The 18129-nt window shown below is 40.7% G+C and overlaps 6 protein-coding genes across 6 annotated transcripts; 1 reads left to right on the forward strand and 5 right to left on the reverse strand.

Moving 5' to 3' along the window:
• Positions 1 to 2902: 2902 nt before the first annotated feature.
• On the reverse strand, positions 2903 to 3911 carry RPL38_3 (60S ribosomal protein L38; the record flags this gene model as incomplete). The annotated part of the gene is made up of 7 exons (XM_064828317.1): positions 2903 to 3111; positions 3176 to 3327; positions 3388 to 3461; positions 3525 to 3628; positions 3685 to 3719; positions 3771 to 3816; positions 3893 to 3911. The coding sequence occupies 7 exons, from the start codon at positions 3909 to 3911 to the stop codon at positions 2903 to 2905; spliced, it is 639 nt and encodes a 212-aa protein (XP_064685519.1).
• A 549-nt stretch (positions 3912 to 4460) lies between these two features.
• Positions 4461 to 5344, reverse strand: UBP1_3 (ubiquitin-specific protease ubp1; the record flags this gene model as incomplete). Its single annotated transcript, XM_064828318.1, has 4 exons — positions 4461 to 4775; positions 4915 to 5077; positions 5141 to 5199; positions 5342 to 5344. 4 exons carry the CDS (start codon positions 5342 to 5344, stop codon positions 4461 to 4463), a joined length of 540 nt encoding a protein of 179 aa, XP_064685520.1.
• Positions 5345 to 7187: 1843 nt separating this feature from the next.
• On the reverse strand, positions 7188 to 10068 carry CUP2_2 (copper-binding transcription factor; the record flags this gene model as incomplete). The annotated part of the gene is made up of 5 exons (XM_064828319.1): positions 7188 to 8876; positions 8966 to 9018; positions 9085 to 9210; positions 9269 to 9409; positions 9471 to 10068. The coding sequence occupies 5 exons, from the start codon at positions 10066 to 10068 to the stop codon at positions 7188 to 7190; spliced, it is 2607 nt and encodes an 868-aa protein (XP_064685521.1).
• A 1562-nt stretch (positions 10069 to 11630) lies between these two features.
• Positions 11631 to 14485, reverse strand: ATC70_009080 (uncharacterized protein; the record flags this gene model as incomplete). The annotated part of the gene is made up of 4 exons (XM_064828320.1): positions 11631 to 13777; positions 13842 to 13920; positions 13980 to 14264; positions 14333 to 14485. The coding sequence occupies 4 exons, from the start codon at positions 14483 to 14485 to the stop codon at positions 11631 to 11633; spliced, it is 2664 nt and encodes an 887-aa protein (XP_064685522.1).
• Positions 14486 to 15678: 1193 nt separating this feature from the next.
• ATC70_009081 (uncharacterized protein) lies at positions 15679 to 17188 on the forward strand (the record flags this gene model as incomplete). The annotated part of the gene is made up of 2 exons (XM_064828321.1): positions 15679 to 16515; positions 16571 to 17188. The coding sequence occupies 2 exons, from the start codon at positions 15679 to 15681 to the stop codon at positions 17186 to 17188; spliced, it is 1455 nt and encodes a 484-aa protein (XP_064685523.1).
• A 627-nt stretch (positions 17189 to 17815) lies between these two features.
• ATC70_009082 (uncharacterized protein) lies at positions 17816 to 18091 on the reverse strand (the record flags this gene model as incomplete). The annotated part of the gene is made up of 1 exon (XM_064828322.1): positions 17816 to 18091. The coding sequence occupies one exon, from the start codon at positions 18089 to 18091 to the stop codon at positions 17816 to 17818; it is 276 nt and encodes a 91-aa protein (XP_064685524.1).
• Between the last annotated feature and the right edge of the window lie 38 nt (positions 18092 to 18129).

An 18129-nucleotide genomic window follows, 5' to 3' on the forward strand; every position in this document is an offset into this window, starting at 1 on the left:
TTTAAATGGGTTTTTGATGTACATTTGAGCGCTTTCATTAATAGATCCAAATAGCATGAATTTGAATGAGTGCTATTTGATGAACTTTGGTTTTCAATTAAGTTGCGTTTGGGTGGCTATTTCATTACAATAGTAAAAGTCTTCATTTTTGGGGTGAAAAACGCGATCGTTTGTTTTTCAAGAACTTTTCCTTGCTAGTAATCATGAAAAAACGAGGATTTTCATGGATTTGCAATTACCCAAAAAAATCTGTGATAAAGTATCAGTAAGTAAAGCGCAATCAAGAGGAGTCGTTTGGTGCTATTCCAAGCGCTCAAAACGCTTTGCGGCAAGAGTTATTCGCGCTTGAAATTGGCTAGATATGAACGGATTTTGACCTAAAAATAAGGTGTAGTAGGTTGTGTTTCCAGAAGCATACTTAAATTACAGTTTTTTTCGACGATCCTGGTATTTTGCAGTGTATGAAACTCAATTCCTAAGTGATAATGTGGAATACATCCACTATGATCTGCATTCCAACAGTTCATCCAGTTACCAGATTTAGATATAAACTGTATGTATACTGGATTAGATGTACGATATCGATTTATACTATAAGATATGAACTTCAGATACGCTAGTACTATAAGATTCATACTATATAAGATATAGACTATAGATGGCACCACGGACATCATGGATGACGCTATAGACTTATACTTGTATTCCGACATTGACTACGGATGTTTACCATATCTGGATAGGCACCAAGATTAATGCAATATGAGCTTGTTGCTTCAGATGTGCACTTTATGATCCACGCTATAAGACACATGCTTATATCCATGATACTAGCTACAGATACTTTATGTACTACAGACTTGTACTTACTATATATGAGACATGCTATAGACATGCATATGATATGCTATAGACATGCCATATATCCAGATACATGCTAAAGATGTATGCTCAGCGATATACACTCAGATATGTACTATTGTTGATATAGACTAAGTAGACTGTACCTATCGGATACATACTACTAGATCGATATTAATTATCCTTATAGAAAGGATAGATCAGGATACTTCGGATGAGAGTCTAATTATTCATCCAGACAGAGCTAAATCACGATTAGCTTGCTGGAGTTGTCTTTTAGCATGATTAGACATTAGTTGATCTGAGTTGACTTATTTGTCAATCTAATTAATAGAACTTTTATCCATTGTTGTAGTATATAAGAAGGATCATCTACCTGGCCAGTAGAGATACTTCAGTTTACCTGACACTTGTCAGTTTGATAATAAAACATACCTTTATCAAGTTGACTTTACTTTTTTTTTTTTCATTCTTTATTTCCGTGAACTTTAGTCTATAAAGCCTCAAATTCCACAGATAGAAGCGTTTATTCTAACTCTAGAGCGCAAATCTTTCGTTTTGAAATGCACGGTTACAGTCATTTGAAGCCTTGGGCGTCAATGATATTATGCAAACTTGAATATAACAACTTGCTCGGATTGAAGGAGATCCTCGTCAGGTTAGCAGCACATTCTCGTTAACTGGTTCAAGGCTTATACAATTATCCCGCATTCAAGATCAAGGTCCTATTGCTGCGGCACTGTCAAATAACTATAAATACCTTTGATATCTGCACTAGTTTTGATCCTCATTCAATCTTGGAATAACAATACATGTTCAGTTCAAACTGTATTTCCTTTGTTATTTTAAACAGGTCTAAGCAGTTGAAATGTCTTTTTCTGTTTTATGATTTGATTATTTTATTATCACTACTAGATTTGTTAGCGCTTCGTTATTCCACGATTAAATTGATTAAAAGGTCAACCAATACAAAACAAAAACAGTGTTTGAACGCTATTTTTTAATCAACTGTCAACTCAAACCGACTTCTTTATTAATTGAATTTTGCTCACCTTTGTTTGCTCTATGAACCGAATCTTTATTTGGTCGTCTACGATGCTTCCTTTGGTTTTTTGACCCTAAATTGGAGTATTTTACAATGGCAAAAATACGTTATTTCTGTATTAACTCCACGTTAAACATTTTTGTGGTGCTCAGGTCTATAAAATATATTTAGGGCGTGGTATGACTAATAGTAGTGGTAGCGCATAGAAAGCCCTTTATATGCGCAACTGTAGCAAAATTTAGTCTCGAACGAACGTTTTTCGACAGTTCGGCGGAAGAAGGCTTATTGGGTGCTTTAGATCCACTAGAACTGATGCTACAACTTTGAGTAAAGTCTCAAGCGATAGGCAATTCTTGGGCCCACGCAATGAATATTATTACAGGTAAGTTGATACAGATTCAATACATGCTCTCCCTTGGAATATTCTCAAAATATTTGAAAAGCAGAGCTTGCTTGAATACCGCTTGTACCATACTTATGAAAAGTGATAGCAATCAATGCGCATTCTAATTCTTCTGTGTAAACTTACTTCTATGGACCGGGAACAATGGTTCTATTGAAAAGAATAATACATTTGAGCGAAACAAAAGTTGAATATTAGTGTATGAAGACCTATTCATCATACCATACTCCAGATGTTTCTCACAACTTAGAGCAAGTAGCTCGCTTTCATAGCCATTTCAGATGTGATATCAGATAAATATCGTATATTATTTCGACAGTAACATTTCAAGTAAATCTTTATAATTCTGAAGATTTAACTTATAGGGTTGGATCTGCATCCTCTGTCGCCATAGCAACCATTAGGTAGCTGCTATCAAACCATCCAATCTAATATGTATATAGGTATCATTGTGCAAACGTACACAATAATGTAGAATTACTCTCAATGCTTACATATAAACTACCATCATGTCTACCATGGCCAATTAGTTAAGATTGTATACTGGTGGTAAATATATTTTTGTAGAGTATATGGATAGATAAATATGGAGATTAAAAGCAGCATGATCGCTCCTTCTTCCTTGTTCTGGTTCGTTGAGTCATTCTCCTTAAGCTTGAATCACCAAACTGCACTCCACTTCCGCTTCTTTCTGGATCAATTTGCCCTGTCTCAATTTTGCTCAAAATCGACCTCGCGCACTTGAAAAACATCTCTTCCACACCATCTCCAGATAATGCACTAGCTTCCAAAAACATCATTTCTATTTGTTTAATTGTGCTAATTAGATGCATATATTTGTAATGAAATCATAATTATGACATTACCATGTTCCTGAGCAAATCGACTGGCCTCCAGATACGACACTTCCCTTTCGTCTTTATCGTTTTTGTTTCCAACCAGTATAATAACAAGCTCTGGATTTGCTAATGCTCGAACATCCGTCAACCATGATCGCACGCCTAAATATGTATCTCGACTATAATAATATCTCATTAAACGCCTATACATCACATGCTTGTACCAATTCGCTACGTACTTGCAAATATCATACACCACAAGCGCTCCAGCCGCACCTCGAAAGTAGCTCTTCGTTAACGATCTAAATCGTTCCTAATTGTTGCCGAGAAATGAGTTGATTTGGATCTCAAATGTCTTCCATCATGAGCATATTACTTGTCCGGCTGTATCCCAGATTTGGAGCTTTATGCTTTTATCTGCAATGTGTATAATGCGAGTGCCAAATTCCATTCCAATTGTGTTGACTGAATCCTTTTTAACTATTATTTGCCATGAACAACCTCTGTAAATCGTGGTAAATGTGATTTCAACGTACATTGGTTTTCTAAGAAATGATGTAACAAGCAAGACCTGGCTATATGTGAATAAAGCATATATATGAAGAATGTAAATCCTACTTACTTTCCAGCACCAGAATCACCAACTAGAAGCAATTTCAGTAAAAAGTCTGTTTTATTTCATGTGATTCAAATAGAAAAGGGCGTTAGAAAACGATATCTTGTCCAGGAGTGTATAATAAATACCGTAAGCATCTGCTAGCATAATGATTTGATATTGTTTGGTATATGGTGATTGGATGCAGAAGGTATATAGCAGTGTAGAAAGTGAATATAAGAAAGAAAAAAAAAGCAATAGCGAGTGTAAGCATCCACAAAGTTACTGAAGAAGGGGGAGATTAATCAATTTTGGGATATTGAGAAAGAACTGTGTTTCAATTCCACTGTCCATCATGATACGGCCATTTACTGCTACATCAGGTTGTGCAATCCTAAAACTGCAGTGATTTTAACATGATCTGTCATGTAGGAGCATGCCTGATCTGACAATCGATTGCCTAATACAAAAATGCTCACGGAAAAATAAAGCAATATGCAACATGCTTGGTGATCCAGAATTTGATTCAACTTCAAAACCTTTATTCGTTTTTTTTTTTTTTTTTTTTTTTGTTCGTTGTATGTACCATGGAACTCTTGATATTTACGAAAGAATGAGAGAGCAAGCATCTTTTTTTTTTGTTAAACTGTGGTTTGTATTTATAATATCTAACTTTTTTTTTTCCTTTTTATAATAAAACATTGTAGCAAAAGAAATCTATTCCAATAAGACAGTGGCACCGAGAGCTTCAAGAGCCTTCTTTAGCTTCTCAGCCTCTTCCTTGGGTACGTTCTCCTTGAGAACCTTGGGTACGCTTTCAACAAACTTCTTGGCTTCAACCAAGTTCAAACCAGCCAAGTTCTTTACTTCACGGATAACCTTTGCTTTTGAGGCGGCATCAACCTTGTCAATCTTGATGCTGAATTCGGTCTTCTCGGCAGGCTTCTCTTCCTCAACGGCAGCAGCAGCAGGGGCAGCACCACCACTGGGCATGGCAACGGGCATTGCGATATCTTGAATGTTCAAACGAGTCTACAAGGTGACACATCAAGATTAACATCCAACTCTTTTTCACTCTACGTCCAAACTCCAGGTATATCCACTGAAAATAATCTCTCTCGCTTTTCTAAATTTCCCTCACTAGCTCCTTGTGATTAAATAAAACATTTACCTTTAATTGTGATACAAGTTCAGAGGTTTGCAATAATGTTAAGCCTTCGATTTGATCAACAATAGCAGTGATTTTAGGGTCGGCAGCGGCAGCTGAACCAGGGGTAGGGAGGGGTTCAGCACTATACCAACGTCTGGCACAGACAGGGACAGCGCTTGACATGCTAATTGAAGGACGATCAGTAGATGCTCTATTGTATAACGATGTTGCTGTTTGGATTGCTTACCGAGCTGATTGTCTGGCAGCGACAGAGGTTGAGGTCATTAACTTGGAAGAGAAACGAAGCTATTAAAAATTGGAAATGTTAGATTCATGGTAACACATTTGACACATTGCAAAAAAAAATCATGACATTTGGGAGCGCAAGCAAATGACGTTCAAGTGCTTTTGGATGCTCCAGCTTTTCATTCAATTTGTGTATATTTACCATATTGAACAAATTCTTGTATTAAAGGGAGGGGGGTAAGAAAAGCAAAGGATGTATAAAATATATTCTCTAAAAAGACGGGGATAGCCCCGATTCAAGGGTTGGAAATACAAATTGACCAGCATTTCGCGCCGTCAAGAAGCAAAAGAGTCACGAAAACGATGCTATTGTGACGCAGGGGATTGGCTGCTTGTCTCCAGGACCTGTCAGTTGTGAAGCTAGCTACAGGTCAATCTGGTATGCTGAAGCAAGAAACATGTAGTTTATATTTGAAGAAAGAATGCGAAGAAAATAGTTTATTATCGAAGAAGTGTGTACATGATCAGCATTGCTTTTTTAGCAAATTTTAATCCGCATCAGATGGCATTGGTTGTTGACAGCATCGTTCGATAGGTTTGCCGTGATCCCATCTCTAGAGAGCACCTTGAGAGCAGCATAATCTCAGCTTGAGCTGTGTATTTTGCAAGCACTCCATATCGTAATAATGGCACATTGCTGATGCATACAATATCGTTTATAGATTAAACAACATGTCTTTTGCTAATGGAAACGTGGTTATAATATGTGCATCTTGGAAAGCAAAATGCAGTACTAACTGCCATGCTGAGCTATATACGATCATTACCATCAACGAGCGCCTCTACACTTTGTATGATTTCCCACCTCTGCCTCGCTTCAATTAAATCCAAGCTATACGGCGGCGGCTCATACTGTAAACTTCGTTATATTTCCTACTGATGTAGGCTTCTTAACTTGTCATTATCCCGTAAAGCCCCTTCGTAGCTGTAGATCAGTCATTTCTGTAGTGATCTACGTCTTTATCGATGTAAACAATCCATATACAGGCAGTCAACATACTTGTATTGCCTCTTGCTACTCAAAAGTATGCAAAAGCAGCGAAATCCAGATGCATTTGAGCAGCGATTCCTTGCGTTAGAAGTCGTTTCAGACCGCCAGAGTAACACCGAACGTTTGTTTTCACCTAGCTGCAACTGTCTGACACGTTTGTTCAACTTTTTTGGGATCGTCGAAAATCGACCAAAAACCATGAGGTACCCCCTCATGGTTTCCATCGAAAATCAAACGATCACGTTTTTGACTTCAAAAATGAAGACTTTTACTATAGCATCTATTAAATCAAAATGATGCTATGGATCCAATGCAACCACTGAAACTTCCTTTGTGCGACCTCCATAGGCAAAACCTCAACATTTTGGCCAAAAACCTTATTTCGTATTTTCTCAAATTGCTCATTAAGTTCAGTCAAAACATTTATTTTACTTGTCGCCATTGGAAGCGCCTTGAAAAGCACTCCAAGAATGTATTTGGAAGTACGGGCTAATCATTACAGTTTATATAGTCAAATCTTGAAGAATACACCGATTAAATCGATTTTGTGCAAAATTTTTCCAATCAAGAGCAGGAAAATAATGGTTGGAGATTCAATAAGCTTTGGTTGTAGTGGTAGTGCTGATGGTTGTCTGAAAATGCCCCCATCATGAAAGCATTATTAAAAACACGCAACCTGAGAAGCACTGTAGCTTAGCTTGACTATAGCTCTTGGTAGTTGGGCGTTACTGTCTTGTGTGGCGTCTTTTTGATTGTGTTTAAATACTATTACAGATATCCTTTATCTTTACTAGGCGTCCGCTTATCCAACTGTGATATAAATGGCGATTTGATTCGTGAACGAATGATTTTATTGCATTTTAAATGTAAAGATTGTGAGTGATTATGGAAGAGAAAAATGTATGCATATAGTTATCTTTTTCAATGTAAATGTAATGTATTATATAGAAACAAAAAGAGGTTGGGGACTAGCCACCAGGGCTTTCTTTTTTTTTTTTTATTGTTGCTTATCAGTTTTTGCCATCTTACCGAGAAGCTGAATAATCTCAGTAGGTGTCTCGACTTGCCAATTTGCCATACTCTTCTTCATGGTGGGCCCAACAGTTATTGTGTAGAGATTCGATTTGGTATCACTCCATGACTTTGCAGAAGCTCCTTCAGTAGCGAGTTTGTCTTGATATTGGGCGAAAAAGGTGGCAGACAGAGTGCGGAACATGTCTTCATCGGTCTTGTCATCACCAGCACACACAATAAAGTCAGATTCAGGGGATTGAGCCAAGATCTTCTTTACAATTTCACCCTTATTGATCATCATGGGACGAACCTCCAAATTCTTCTTACCGACCAAAATCTCAACCGGCATCTTGGAAACAACAGAGCTCTCCAAATGGTTTTGACATTCCTTGGCTTGGAACAAACCATATTCTTCATCAGCCATACGATAGTGCCAGGTAATGGATGACTTTTTGTGCTCGACAAAGCTACCTTCGGTACGCTCGGTATAATAATCAAAGATTTCTGTGACATCCTTCTTCCAGCTCATATCAATATTCTCCAACACGTTTGTCCAGATATCGGATCCAGCAGCCTTGAGGAAACAACCATGTTCGGCACTCAAACCGAGGTTCTTGATACCACCGAGCCAGTCTTCAAGACAAGCTTGATCACGGCCAGAGACGACCCACACTTCATTGCGAGGATCATTGCACAGATCTTGAATGTACTCCAACATTTCAGGGAAGGGTTTGGCATCCGTAGGAACAGAAACAATAGGAGTCAGGGTACCGTCATAATCAAAGAACATGAGACGCTTGTTGGCTTTCTTGTAGTTGTCCATGAATTGCTCAGTGTTCAAAGCAGGAGTGGATTGAGATTGGAGAGAAAAGTTCTTCGTACTTTCAACCAATTGCTTCACGAAAGACTTGGCCCAGAAGGCAGCAGAGTGCTCCTTGACATAGTTGAAGAGTTGGGTGTGACGAGTCAACTTGTCTTCAGGACCCATCAGCAAGGCCTCGTTCAAAGCTTTAGCAACACCGGCATAGTCGAAAGGATTGACAATCAGAGCAGCGCTCAAGGAGCCAGCAGTACCAGTGAATTCAGACAAGATGAGAGGGCCGTGAGTCTCTTGTTGACAGATAATGTATTCCAAAGAGGTGGTGTTCATACCATCTCTCAAGCTGGTGATTAAACCAACATCTGCAACGGACAACAGGGCGTAGTATTCATCGCGATCTACATCTTGGTAGTAATGATGACAGGGAGAGAACTCGAGACTGCCGAACTTTGAGTTAATATGGCTCACCATTTCAGACACCTTGGCCTCCAGCTTGGAGTTATCGCCATAAGTAGGTGTAGTCACTTGAATCAAGACAACTTCCTTACGCCATTCAGGGTAATCAGTCAAGAACTTTTCGAATGCGTGCAACTTTTGAAGAACCCCCTTTGTAGAATCCAACTTGTCACGACCAATGATAATCTTCTTACCCACATACATGTCGCGAATAGCCTTCATCTTGGGAGCAACAGCAGGCTCCTTGCGGAATTGATCAACACGGTTAGCATCAATACCAATGGGGAAAGTTCCAACGGAGACGATATGGCCATTGACATTTACACCTGTCTGAGTTGATTCGCAACCGAGCACACGAGTACAAGCACCGATGAAATGTCTAGCATATGAGTAGGTCTATGGAATTGAAAAGAAGATTTTGCCGTTTCGTTAGTATTATGTCATTTCCCAAGATTTTTTTTTCTTTCCATCTATTTCTAATTTACCTGGAATCCAACTAAATTGGCTCCCAAAAAGCCTTCAAGGACCTCTTTACGGGCTAATTTGAGAAATAGACGTGTCAGTTTATCGACTAAAACATTTCGGAGCATGTATCCACACTTACTGGTCAAACAACGGAAGATCTCAGAACTAGGGAAAGTAGCGTGGAGGAAGAGGCCAATTGGGGCATCAGGAATCTTTTCTCTCAACATTTCGGGAACCAACAGCAAATGGTAATCGTTGATAAAAACTGAGAGCGCGTATAAGTAGCCCATAACCTCGACTAAAGACTTTGTAGCAATACTTACTGACATCGCCAGGTTGGTAGTTGGCGGCAATAGTGTCGGCAAATTGACGATTCACCGCAACGTAATCCTCCCAATTGTGCTTTTCAGATCTGCCGTCGGAATCGTTGGTCCATACGAGATAATGGAACAAAGGCCAAAGAACTAGGGATTTGCATGTTAATCAAACCACGCTATTGAAGCCCATCTCTTCCAATGCATTTACCTTCTTTACAGTAACCTTCATAGTGACCACGGGATTTGCTATCCAAAAAGATAGGAATAATGTTACCTGTCTTCTTCAAGAGATCTTGGATCTTGGTTCTATCGTCATCTGTCAAATCTTCTGCAGGGAGAGTAACTTTATTTGATTCATCCTTGATAGGGCCAGTCCATCCGATATGCAATGTTTGGTACTCTTCGTTCAAGCTTTGGAGACCTGCGTTAAGAGCACCATGGCCTCTGTTTTGCACAATGGTCCATTCAGCAGCGCGAAACTTGGCACGCAAAGTACGACTACGAACATGATGACGAGCCAACTTGGAGACAGGAGCAGCGGCAATCTCTGGATCCTCTTCTTTCTTTTCCTTTTCGAGACCCCAAATAGAGGCCTTACGTCCAGGAGGCACGGCAGGAGCGGCATCATCACCATTATCAGGAGTGGGAGCAGGAACATCGCTTTCGATGGTTGAAACGCCATTGGATGATCTTGAGATGTGGAACGGAATCTGATGGGTGACATTGATGATACGGCCCGAGATTTCAGGCATTCTACCAGCCAAAGGCAAATAATCAGCGACTTTCTCTGCTGTTAATGGTGACATTGTTGTTCTGATGGAATAATAGTTGCTATAGAAACAAATTGGAGAGAGAAAAAGAAGAAAAAAGAAACAAGTTGGGGGGGATTGATATAAATAATTTCAGCGGGAATACAATCGTTTAGATGTGGATTTGAAGGCATCGCATGAACTCACTCTGTTGTAATTCTCGGAAAATTCTATTTACACTAGAAGACCCGCCAAGAGTGCAGCTGCAAGGCATGTCAAAATTCAACTCTTGAGAGATGGACGCTTATGCTATCTGTTTGTGGAGGCAGTGGACACTTCTTTCCATTTGCAAAGCCTGATGTTAATTATGTCATCATTGTCATGTACCAAAATACATGTTTACAACTACTGGATGAGCATGTGCCTAGATACACATCTTGTACAACGGAATGGCTATCTCGAACAGATCAAAAGGAAAGAGAGAACTGAAAAAGTGCCTGGAGATGGCAACCTGTTGTAGATGCTGTATATTAATCGATTGGAATTATGTCACCAAGGTTACACGTTATTCATTTAAAAATCTGCAATGAAGAAACTACATTCTACTTTTCAATTGCGTATATTTATGATTATCTTGAGTTTGGGATATGTCACATCTCTGTGTATCGTAGTAGGATGGTTGTCTATTAGAACCCTTATTTTTTTTTCTTGTACATGATAATCTTCTAGAATGTAGATTACAACATCATGATATCACTTGATATCAATGTACTAATTTTGGTCTTCGGTGATCAGATCCTATTTGACTCCCAGTTGAGGTTTTACAAGGTAGCAGCTACCATGAATACGCATTACAACATGTACGAAGCAAAAGCAGTGCGAGGCTAAAAAAAAACAAACACCTCAAGCACCAATTTAGAGACCTGTCTATGCAATGTTCAGGTTGCGTGTCTTAAAGGCAATGTCGAGTAGAATGAGGATAACTAAAACATTGGGATGTTGTATTACAGAGTCTCTTGCTGATTGTGAACTGTTCATCACCCGCTTGCATGATTTGAATTGTAAGCCTTGCAACTATACTTTTAATACAGGCTGTATATAAAGATGCATTCGCAGCATACAGCTTGAAGCAAACATACCAGTGCTGTGTATACAGTATCTTGAAGTAGCTGTTGCATGAAGATTGCTTGCAGATGGCAATCTTGCAACCCCAAAATTGAAAGCGTTTTTGTTTTCCATGCTACTCAACAATATCTGAGAAATCTACAAAAGGGTATCAAACAAGCAGAAGCAATTAAGATTATGATGGTGTCATTGTCAGTGCATATAGTAACTAAATTCGCTAATATAATACCTGGGTGAGGATCAAGGATGAAACTCCAATCTTACCAAATATGCACAATTGCCCATCTCATACACTCACGAAACCAGAATACCGGTAAGCAACGCAAACGAAGCAGTTTCTCTACCGCAGTTGATGCCGCTATCTAAAATTGCATATGGTTTTGAGTGTCATCAAACTTGATGGTAATATCTTCTGGCTCTCGTACCCAACAGACGTTCAATGAATACAAAAGCAGAAAAGGGGTTATATTTTATTACAAAAAGAAAAGAGATATCTAATAGTAAGTGCTGGTAACATCCTCATTGCCAGTGATATCACCATATTCAAACATACCACGTCTACGCTTAATAGCTTCCTCTTGAGCAGCTTCAAGAGCTTTGACAATAGTCTCATTGCCACGAGCATAACGGACCTTAGGAGTAACAAATGCTTGACCATCTTGCACCATATCTAAATTGACACTTGCTTCGGCACTGGTAGATTTGGCAAAATCGTAGAGTGTCAGACACATGACGCTACTTTCGCGAGCATCCACATTAGCCACCAATTGCTTGTTTCCAGTAAGATCTCTGAATCTTTCAATAGCATCAATACCGTAATCACTGTCTCTTTCAGGAGATTGCACAAAGGAGAGTGTAGCTTCAAAAGCTTGAGCCTTGAGCTGCTTGAAGTTTTCAGGTAATGCTCGGACACGAGATAATGGCAGAGTCTCTGCGTTACCGTAATCTATGTACAAGACCTCGACGCCTTCATGAGAAATACGACGAACTCTGCCTCTGTACCAGCAATTATCTTCAGTAAACTTGGCGCTGACATTTTCGCCTACGCGAGGCTTGAAGGCAGGATCAGCAGGACGACCGTTTTGATATTGGCCTAATTCAGACATCAGCCTTTCCAGCTTGGGGATATCATCAGTGACCTTTTGGACGTAGAAATGAGAGCCAGTGATGATTTCAGACACTACAACATCGATGTATTCGCGGTTAGGGCCAGCATTACCAGATGCATGTTCCTCCACAGCTTCCTCCTTGTAATTAGACCAGATGCCCTTCTTATCAGTCTTGGCCTCACGCTCAGCACCGTACAGTTGATTGACATAATGCGACTCATCAGCAGAGTATTCGTGAATAGTGGCAAGACCTTGAGACAAGAGAGACACAGCCAGATTCTCACCATTGACAAACATGGAGCCAACAAAGCTGCCTACCTTGTCCACATTCTCTACTTCAATTTCAACATCGTGTTGAAGACACTTTTGAGAAACAAAGTCCAATGACTCTTGGCCATAAGGTTCAGACTTGTCATTGGCAGTGCGACCTACACGAGGAGCACGGACACCAGACAAGACAAAGGTAAGTCTGCAATTCTCCTTGGGGACCCATACAAACATGCGAGATCCATTAGCGACGAAGTCAACGACAGCATGGATCTTACCACCACGCTTCAAGAAGGTCAAGAATTGACGAGACTTGGCAGCACTCTCTGAAGCATCCGTAATTCTAACAACAGGAGGCTCCTTGGGACTATGAATACCCTTCTGCTCCTCTTCAGCCTTCTTCTCAGCAATCAAGAGAGCATCGTAACAATGAGAGCGGTTGTCGTCATCCTTGCGATGGCGGATAACAGAGGCAAGGCCACGCACAATCAGCTGTTCAGCAATGTTGTGGTTATTGGCAATCACAGTAGCGCAATCTCTGGCCTCGAAGCCGTCTTGAGCAGGCTTGTGGTAATCAATCGTGATGTGTGCACTTTTACCAATCAGCTTCTTTCTCAAAAACTCTCGAGCCTCGAATTGATAACCCACTTCCTTGACATCTCTTGATTTAGCACTAGGGGCAGTAGAACCAGCACCACGAGGCGCTTGCTTCACGCTGGACAATTGGAGCTTTCTTTCAGGGCCGCCGTTCTTGGGCTTCACAAGGATCATATCACCAGTCAACACACGGACCACAGTGGCATCAAACTCGGTAGCATTGGTATCCACCTTCTTGGCAACGAAATCGCGCCAGAGACGGAGCTTTTTCTCCTTGGCTGCCTTCTCGGCATTTCTCAAGGGAGCAGGACCACAAGTAGCTAATGTGATACTCCAATCGACACATTTAGCCAAGCCTTGAGAGAGCAATAGTTCGGCAATGTTACCTGCAGGATGTTGAATAGAGCCCACAAAGTTCTGGCCACCAGATTGCGACAAACCCTCTAAAATGACCTTGACGCCACGTTGCAAGAGACGAGACTCGACAAAATACTTGCATTCCTCTCCGAATGGCTCTGAGACTGAGGTGTCATCGGCAGGAGCATTGTCCCTCTTACAGCTAGGTGCCTTGATACCTGACAAATGCAAGGTGACAATTTGCTGTGTTTGATCAGGCAAGATCAACAAGATACGGAAGGTGGCTCCATCACGCACTTGCTCGATAACAGCTATGGAATTGCGCACATTGAATTAGTGTGGTGCAATAGCAATAAAAAGCTTAAATTACGTTACCATCCAAGGGCTTTCCCTTATACTTGTTCAAAAACGCATGAGCATCACGGTCAAAGGTGAATGAGACTTCGCGAGTACCCTATTTTCACTGGGTAAGCAATCTCTCCTCTCAATTCTCATTAGGAGAATAGCTCTTACCTTCTCGCTATCGCTCCACATACCCACTTTGGCATCTTGGGCTTCTCTTTGCAGCTGCTCTAACTTCTCGAGAGCTTCTTCTTGATCCTCACGAGTAGTCTTTCCGCCCTCACGTACTTTTAACCAACCAGCCTTTACACCCAACTCGGCAACATTGTCGCCATTAGCCAAGAAGATGCTGCCATATTCACGCTGTGTGGTAGGGATGGTATAATCTGATACAAAAGACACTTCTTTTCCAACAAGCAACTTTCTAAGGAACTCACGAGCACCATAACCAAAAGGCTGCACACATATACAACAGTGTATAAGCACTCGCATCCACATGTCACTCTCTTATATTCACACTTTACCTCATCAGAGCGTGTTGTGTTTCCAAGTCTTGGTGCTTGAACATTGGACAAGGCCAAAAGTCTTTCAGCAGGAGGACCATTGGGTCTGGGCTTGCCTCTCAAGATGACAGTATCACCCGACAAGACATTCTTTACGACAGCTTTGTTGACCATGATGTTGTGTGTGTATATAGTTTTGTTTCTATATGGAAAGAAAAGAGAGAGAAAATGAGGGCGCGAGATTCATCAGGCTAATTTAAATGTCGCAAAAGTATACGCTGCGACGTTGCGACATTTGAAGCGGTGCTTCTAATAAATCCCTTTTTCATGATTTTCCATATATTGCTTGTGCGTGAGTATTTTATGCATTCACACCATACACCATCCAGCTGAAAAACGGGGCACGAAACAGAATTGGAGAGCATCTTGGCGAGGATGACTATGTTGTCGGTCGTGGTGGCTGTATACAGTCAGTGTTGTTCTGGTGGTTTTGATCTACATGGGCATCTCTCTATATTGAGGATGTGATTTTATGAAAGGCTAACTTTCACGGCAATCGTAATGATCTAGTTACTGTCCCTGAATTTTTTCGAAGCAAAGACTTTGCAAATCATAAAATACTGCCTGGTAGATCATTGGATCCACCATTGGTGCTCCACGTTAGATAAAGAAGTTTTCTGTGCTACACGATAAAAGTTGATTACCAAAATGTTTGGATTTGTGTAAGGTGGCATGTCTACTGATATAAAGACTCTCCATTAATTCGATTACATGCAACATGATTTAACATTCTGATTATAATTGAATTACTTGCACCGCAGTAAAGAAAAAGTATGAATAGCAACAGTGAGACGCTACTTGAGCTGTTGATGCTGGATGTCATTTCCTCACCGCTGAAGAAGCTGTGTACAACTCTAACTTCAAGTCGCAATCGCCGTGTCGATCTGTCATTATACTTCCGCAGAGCCTTGAAGGCGAATGAATGCTGCCTACATTAAGCTTTTTGTAAAGGTATTGATAGCCTGACTGTGAGTTCTCAATCAAATATTAGACCTTATTATACATAGACACATTTGAACGCATTGTCTCTGCATTTCAGATCAATCAACAAAAAGCTGCCTAAACGCCTGTGTCAAATATATAGACTTAGAAAAGTGTTTGCTTGAAGCTGATATACTATGGCAAGTAAAGGCACCAATAAATAGAATGAAATATGAAGTATGCTTCCTGCAACCTTGATAATGAGTAGACACATCACATTCATGCAAACTTGTGCGAGGAGTCACTAGGCAGTAACGCGCTCGACGCATTTTAATATATTTTCTTCCTCTCTTTCTCCCTTTCCTGGTGCGCTATACAATTACAATATGGGGAGCAATGTGATTCTCATTGACGATTCAGACACTGAACTTCCTGATGCTCCATCCCATCGCCAATCAATGCCATCAGAATCATCCACATTCTGGTCAATCACAGCTACGCCATCTCGTACTGCCTCCAGAGAGTGTAATGAGCTGCGCAGTCGAACCCCTATGCCCGTTCCTCAACCACGCTCATCTCCCAGCGCATTCGAACGTAAACGGAAAACTCACGAATTGAACTCACATCCTCTCGCCAGACGCAGTAGTTATGCTTTGCCAAATAACTCAAATCAAAGACACAATGATGATGATGAGCGTATTCCAGTCAGCAGGCAAAGTATTCGTATTATAAAGAAGAAAGTAGATAGCAGAGTATCCAGAAGGCTCAGTCGACGGCGTCAGCGCGCCTCTTCGTACTCACCATCGAGTTCAGATGATGATACGCTACTCAAGAAGCATAGAGAGACAATGCACAAAGCGAGACAGGAAGAAGCTTATCGTAAGAAACACGGCCAGCCCAGATCCAGACTTCGCATCCCTGCCAAAAGCGACCCAGAGAGTGCACATCGTGAATTCTACGTGAAGAGTATTGAGGCCGAAAAGATTGAAAAAGACATCAGGCACGGTTACATTGTGCGTGTGGAGGAGAGACATGCTATACAGCTGGATGATTTGGACCCTGAGTTGCTTACTGGACGACCCTTGACAGAAAAAGAGGCATACTGGGTCAGCAAGAAGCAAGCGCGCCGTGCAGGCCCACGATCCAGTAGTTGGCCTTCGATTGTCCCCACCCATGACCAACACACTGAATATATTAGCTTGACAGACAAGGCACGAAACTTGGTAAATAGAGCAATCACATTGCATTACTGTTGTGGGCTGAACCTTTGTCGTTTAGTTTGATCCCAATGCCCTGGAGTGCTCGGAATGTGGATCGAAGCTGTGGGGAACCAGTATCCTGTTTCCACTGTCCCGTCCAACTGACTTTCGTCCACCCACTCACATCATTGACCAAAATGCGCCTTTGTGCGTTGGCTGCGCTAGATTATTTAGTTGTGTTAATGATCGGCAAGAGAAGCTAGACATGATCAATTGGATAGTAACCGGCAAGACCCTGCATACAAAGATCCCAAAGCACAACGACAGTTTATTGATGGATGTTTGCCGAAAACGTATCGCTATGATGAAAACTCGTGCTCGCATTCACTACAGCAAGCTACCAGACAACTTTGTAACGGCGGAGGAATTGTTTGATGATGTGAAGCATGATGACTACAATTGCTATTTGGTCGGCTCGCCTATGCGCCTTGAACATGGATATTTCAATAGTCTCACATTTGATCACATATTTCCTATCTCCATTGCTATGATGAAAACTAACTGTTGGTCGATTGAAAATTTCCAGCCCATGTCCTTTTGTATGAACCAGGTTAAAGGAAACGAGGCAAACAAGGAGGCGAAGCGATGGCTCATTAACTTTAAAGCGCACTACTTTTCATCCAATTTCAAGGCATAGTTGTTGATATTACTTCATTCCCATCTATTTCATTACTATGATATTGTTTACCATTCATCATGTCCAAGTTTAAAGAATAAATTATTCCCAGTAATATCATAGTTTGTGTGAGAATTGACACAAGCCAACTTATTGCGTTATACAGTATAAAAACAATCTCTCTGATTAGACCTGTTTTCACTGTCCATATAGTCCAGCATCGTTTGGTGAACTGAAGCATTGAATGTTCCTGTCTGTCAGATCTTTTCTGGTTAGTCGCTCAAAAAGAGTAAGCTTCACACTGACAGCTGATCATACCCAAGTACGCTTTTCTAAAACAGACATGTCTATTAGGTTACATTCTCATGCTAGTGTTTAAACAACATCAAAGATACGAATGTTTACTTGGTTATCGTATTTCCCTTGTGATTTTAGCTCAAGTCCTCTATACAAAGCATTCTGTCAATATATTAGCTTAAACTGGCCTTACGCGCGTTTATTCAATACAACGTGGAGTGGTAAGATGTCATTGGAAATGTACATTGATTTTATTACCAAAAAGACAAGAATGATATCATCAAAAATTTAAACTGAATGGGTCCAAGAATCAGGCGCGTACCATGGCGTATGATGCCTTTACAGATCAGCCTATTCTGCAGGATAAGTGGTAGTGGCATCTTCTTTGAACATGTAATCCTCGAAATCCTGAGAGCCCCTACTGCTATTTGTTCGAGCACGTAGTAATTGTGTCATGTAGTAGTATCTCAACAAATCAGGGCTTTGTAAAGGCGCAGTGATTTGTTGCTGTACTTGTGTGATATCAATGCGCTCATCGATGTCCATAATCTTATCTACTTTTTCCGCCATCGATGGACATTGGGTTTCTTGGATATCTTCAATAAAAAGGTTGTGCCTCTCTTGCATTTTTGTTATTTCTCAGATAGTGGTGAAAGAGAAAAGAG

Source organism: Mucor velutinosus (genome assembly GCF_035048745.1).
Source record: "Mucor velutinosus strain NIH1002 chromosome Unknown tig00001563, whole genome shotgun sequence".
Classification (NCBI taxonomy): Eukaryota; Fungi; Mucoromycota; class Mucoromycetes; order Mucorales; family Mucoraceae; genus Mucor; species Mucor velutinosus.